This window comes from Triticum aestivum, chromosome 1B (genome assembly GCF_018294505.1).
Source record: "Triticum aestivum cultivar Chinese Spring chromosome 1B, IWGSC CS RefSeq v2.1, whole genome shotgun sequence".
Taxonomy (NCBI): Eukaryota; Viridiplantae; Streptophyta; class Magnoliopsida; order Poales; family Poaceae; genus Triticum; species Triticum aestivum.
Genome location: NC_057795.1, coordinates 564,962,784 through 564,968,285, shown reverse-complemented (window position 1 = coordinate 564,968,285; position 5,502 = coordinate 564,962,784). Strand labels below are relative to the sequence as shown.

The 5,502-nt window shown below is 51.4% G+C and overlaps 1 protein-coding gene across 1 annotated transcript; it reads right to left on the bottom strand.

Annotated features, from left to right (window-relative positions):
• Window positions 1-227: 227 nt before the first annotated feature.
• Window positions 228-2,026, bottom strand: LOC123095418 (flavonol synthase/flavanone 3-hydroxylase-like). The gene is made up of 5 exons (XM_044517027.1): window positions 1,877-2,026; window positions 1,528-1,777; window positions 1,173-1,429; window positions 735-1,065; window positions 228-579 (listed from the first exon to the last, which is right to left on the bottom strand). The coding sequence occupies exons 2-5, from the start codon at window positions 1,759-1,761 to the stop codon at window positions 337-339; spliced, it is 1,065 nt and encodes a 354-aa protein (XP_044372962.1). The 5' UTR covers window positions 1,762-1,777; window positions 1,877-2,026; the 3' UTR covers window positions 228-336.
• Window positions 2,027-5,502: the final 3,476 nt, after the last annotated feature.

Here is a 5,502-nt window from a genome sequence, read left to right as displayed (position 1 = left end):
CACAAGATGTACTTCCAACGTAAAAACACACATATGATCATGTTACCTCTTTGCCAAACTTCGTATACGAGTATACCATGTATGTTACAAGACAAATGCAGAATTTTTTTCCTAGTATTATGTTTCCGGATTTACTTTTCATAAGTGTTCCCGTGGAACCATGTTCCACAAATCTGCATATGTAGACCATGCTAACCGGGACAACATGTGTTATTGAACAAAGGTAGTGAATACACTCAGGGATGTAATGAACTAATGATACGTGAATACATGATACAAACATTTGTTGCCGAATGTCAACATTTTATTGAATGAAAGCAATGATAGCATACTTAGTTAGATCTTCACTGTATCGATAACCATTTTCCCTTGAGTAAAAGCATTGTAACTTCGGGCAAAGTAGTCTTTAACCTTCACTTTAGAGTACAACGCCGGCCTCTTCTCATTGACCAACTGAGCCGATGGCTCGATTTCTCTCTCAGGATCAACATAGTAGTCTAGTGCCACCGATAGCCTCTCTTTCTTTGTGTTTGTCACGACCCTGTGAACAGGGCTCTTAAAGATCCCATTGCTCATTATCTGTGTCACAAACGTATAACCTTCATCAGCCCGAGAGGTTATAAATTTTGGAGAAAACTCACAATGTTGAACATTTGAAGTTTCGAGATTCTGTCCATATAACTTTTTCACCAAACAATACTTTTTCAGGATATAGATTTATTTTGCAAGCATACCTCAGTTTGATCTCCTATAATCATGAGTAGCGTGTGAGGTACGATCGGTACATCCCACCAAACCCCATCTTTGAGAACTTGTAGGCCACCAACCCTGTCATGGACCATAAGGACTGTAACAACAGTTGCATCGGAGTGGGGCTTGAGGCCAAACACGAGCTCCGGCCTCGGGCACACCGGGTAGTAGCTGCATCTCACGTCAGTGAGAGGCTTCTCCCCAAAGTGTTCCACAAAGTAATCATCATCGTCAAGTTCCAGCAGCTTCGCCATTGCCCTGAGCACATCGTTCTTCACTTCCCCGCATTTCTTCGTATACTCGTGCAGAGCATTCCTGCAACAAAATGTATGTTCTCAATTTCTCATGATGACATGATCAGACAACGCATCCTCCCTCAAGCCATGAAATTTGTGAAGACATTGCTCTGTGACGTCTGTCACCTAAAGGTTTCGGGACGTGCTGGCCAGAGGGCGATGCTCCGCTCATCCTCTGGCTCCACCTTGAGGTAGAGGCGGTCAGTCCAGTCACGGATTTGGTCCGGCGAGTTCACCCGGTCGTTCCCATACCCCTCGAACTGGAACCGCTCGCCGCCGTTCAGGTTGGTGTATCTCTGCTTCTCTTTGAGCGGCTGCCCGAAAAACTCCCTTGACGCGGCCATCATGTTGTCCATTACCGCGTCTACACCGTGGTTACTGACCTGACAGAAGATACGACATGGATATGCATGCTTGGTGTTGCTCCAAGTCTAGTGGAGTAGTACCGACTGCAGCTGCAGCTCATAGGGTTGTTACTTACCATAAAGAGGCCCCAGGACTCGATGGCTGACCAGAGCTTCGCCGCCTCGTCGGAGGTGTCGTCACCGTGCTTCGAAAGGCGGACGAGGTCGATGACAAGGACTGGTGCTACGACCACCGCCGCGAGCTGTTGGTCCTCGTGCGCGCGCGCGATGTACTGAGCTGGCACGTCCGGCGTGCTGAGGGCGCCAGCAAGCTCTTGCACCGGCATCTGAAATGTCCCTTTTCTTCCCATAATTGCACACAAGAATCTGAAATGTCCGATCCGATTCAGTACAAATGCTCATACAACACGGGACATGTAGGAAAAGCTGGAAGATCATGCAGGATGAACTGGGAGACAGTATTACCTTCAAACAATTGGAGAGAGATGAGAGACGGATCTTGGAACAACACCTCCGGCGATCCGGCCACAAGTAGCTTGTTGCTCTACAACTCAGCAACGCAGGTAAAGTGTGAATTGCCAGAGCAAAGAACTTGGTTTATATAGACTATTGGAGCGATAATTAATACATGTCAGAGCATCTATGGCCGGACTCCTCGAACACTCCCTAAAGTCTGGGCGGATGGCTCAGTCAGTGACCGGTCACAAAATCTCGACCTAGCCGACCCTATACGGCAGAGCTGACCGGCCCCCTCATATCTAGTCCATATCTGAGGCGGATATGGAGAGGTTCGGACACGCCTAGGCGCGTCTTCGGATACGGCCCACACTAGCCCATCTTGACCCGACATATATTCATCTCTATCCGTGTCCCGGATGAAACCCTAGCCACTCCACTACGCCCCCAAGATTCGTTTCGACGATCTCCGGCCTTCTCCAGCATAACAGACAAGGAATACAACTCTAAGATCTGCTGATCCGTTGATTGTGATCTCACCCCATGCAGGGATGAGGAGGAGTTGACCGTCTGAATGGCTCTCCGTCGGTCCCAGGAGGAGTCCACCCTACCGTGCTCAGACTCCATGCAGTAGGAATCCACTGCCTCCGTGGAAATGGCGCTTGGATCCGCCAGGGCTGGGGGCTCGAGGCGCGTGCCCGCAGCCTCCTCGGAGGCGGTGACCACCGCCTGGAACCGCAACCCAGGTGTCGCGGCGCTACCCCTTCGATGGTGTGTTGTCCCCGCGGTGGCGGGCTCCTAGTCGGAGGTAAACGCCAGCATGCCTTGGGGCCCGTCCGCTGCGGACGAGAGGCGTGCCCGCCGTGCGAGGCAGAGGGTGCGTGAGGCCACGGCAGCCCTCGAGGCCGTAGCTGTGGAGGCAGAGTCGCACGCCACCATGTAGGCGGACTCGCGCGCGGTGATCGTGAGGCGGACCCATCCGTCCATGTCTATTGTGGACCTCACCTCGAGCAGCGACATCCTGGCCACGGGCTCCAACGAGCAAGAGTAGGACATGGGAGACGGCGATGCCACATGTCCCATGTGGATCAGTATCTGTTCTATGTCCTACTCCCTACTCTTCATCGCAGTGACCATACCTTCATTTACCAGAGCTCACGCCTGCCAGATATGGACATGAAAGGAAACAACAAGAACTTGAAGCATGGAAGTCGGTGAACATTTAGACTAGGTTTTACGTTACGGGTGTATGGATTTATTTATTTTCGCGAATACACAAAGGATGCGTATCTTTGCATTGATAGGAGAAGAGTTTTACAGCATGGGGTTACAGTAGCTCACTAAGCCGGTTACACATGAAGGCATGGGAGTGAACTAGGAGCAGAACAGACATGGGGGTGCTCAGCCCTACTAGCCTACAAAGCTATCTCTCGGGGATGATGTTGTGCAGTCCAGTGGCGCCAGCCTTGGCCCACATGCGCGCCTCGTCTCTGATGATGCCGGAAAGCCGGGAGGTGGAGGGCTTCTCGCCATCAAATATGCAAGCGTTCCGGTGCTTCCAAAGCCACCACGCGGTGAGAATGATCAAGGAGGCCAAGCCCTTGCGCGCCGGGGATGGTGAGCCATTGCAGGACGTCTCCCACCACGTGTAGAAGTCAGTGTCGCTATTCGGGATGTCAGCAGTGGAGCGAACCCAGCTTAGGATCTCGTGCCAGATCTGTCGAGAGAAAGGGCAGCTTGCCACGAGGTGTTGCATGGTTTCCTCCTCTTGGTCGCAGAAGGCGCAGGATTCCTCGTGCGGGAGGCCATGTCAAGCCAGACGCTCAGTTGTCCAGCACCTTGTCTTGCAGAGCCATCCAGATGAAGAATTTCACGCGGAGTGGGGCCCACGGTTTCCAGGTGAGCCGCCAATGTGGGTCCTGGCAGGCACCTAGGAAGAGTGTCTGGTAGCATGAGCTCGCCGAGTAGGTAGCGGAGGTAGTCCAGCGCCATTGGAGAGAGTCAGGCGAGTCCGAGAGAGCAACGTGACGCACACATTGACAGAGGTCAACATATTGGACTAGAGCGGCGGGTCCCAGAGCGCCCTGGATGTCGCGAACCCAGGAGCGCTCGAGAAGTCCATCATGTATGATGCGAGTCTTGCGCCGCCTCCGGGTGACGAGCGTGAGGACAAGCGGCGCGATCTCGGCAACGGATCTGTCATTGATCCAGTGATCATTCTAGAACATGCAAGTGCGACCATTGCCAAGAGTCGAGGTCGTAGAAGCACGGAAGATGGCGGTGACGGCGGGGTCATGCGGGATGTGAAGGTGGCTCCATTGTCGCGTCAAGTCGGTGTACTTGAGCCATAGCCAGCGGGTTCGCAGCACGGTGTCGGCACGCTGCAGGTCATGGATGCCAAGGCCGCCAAGAGAGAGCGGGCGGCACATCCTCTGCCAATTGACCAAGAATTTTCCACCATTGGCATCTTTGCTCCCACTAGTAGAAAAGGGGGCAATGGTCCAGGACGGGTCAGCCCATTAGTCCCAGTTCAATCCAGAACCGGGACCAATGGGGGCATTGGACCCAGTTCGTGAGCCCCGGGGGCCGGCCGGGCCACGTGGGCCATTGGTCCCGGTTGGTCTAGACCTTTTGGTCCCGGTTGGCGGGACGAACCGGGACCAATGTGCCTTGGTCCTGGCCCACCACCATTGGTCCCGGTTGGTGGCCTGAACCAGGACCAAAGGCTTCCCTTTAGTCCCGGTTCAAGCCACGAACCGGGACCAATTAATTGCCTCACTGCTCTGTTTTTCGTGGCCGGCGAGGAGAGAGCTTTGTGGTGCTCTAGCTCACCTCCTATGCACACGAGGTGTTCGATAGAATGCCCGAGCCACACTACTTAAGCTTTCTCCTCTCCAAGCTCGACCTCCAAGCTCCATTTTCTTCAATATTTGTCTAGGTTTAGCGGTCCGTCACGTCCCGTCCCCGTCTTCACGGCCATCGATCGCCCGCGCCGATCTCGTCGCCGGCACCACCGTGGTGAGCCTCTTGTTCTTATCTTCTTTCTGAAAGGAAAAATAAATTCTTACTTGTATGTTTATATAGATACTTGTATAATTTTCTTACTTTTATTGTTGCATCTTATATAGTGCGATGGTTTTGGTATCCGCCCCCGTCGGCCCTCGTCCTGTCTATGATTCGGATGTGGTATATATTATCTTTTCAAAACTATTGGTTCATCTATTATTTATGACAATTATGCCGACCAACGTGACATAGATTTTATTTATCTAGGAGGTTGTTGAACCGGAAATTCCAACCGACCCTATTGTCGAGAGGTTAAATTTAGTTGAAGAAGAAAACAATTTCTTGAAGGAAAAAAATTAGAAAAATTGAGGAGAAGATGATATTGGAGTTGCATGTTGCGGATGTCGTGGATGATCACAAGATCAAGATGGATGCAATGCGCTTGAAGATTAGAAAGATTAGAAAATATGCCATTCATACCGAGGCTTGGTATCATTATGCCGTTGGATCAGTTGTTACATTGGTTGCGATTATGATCGCATTTGTTTTCGCATTGAAATGTTTTACATAGTTTCAATGTATGGTTTAATTAATTTAGATGCTCTGCAGAGCTTTATGTTGTTAGATGA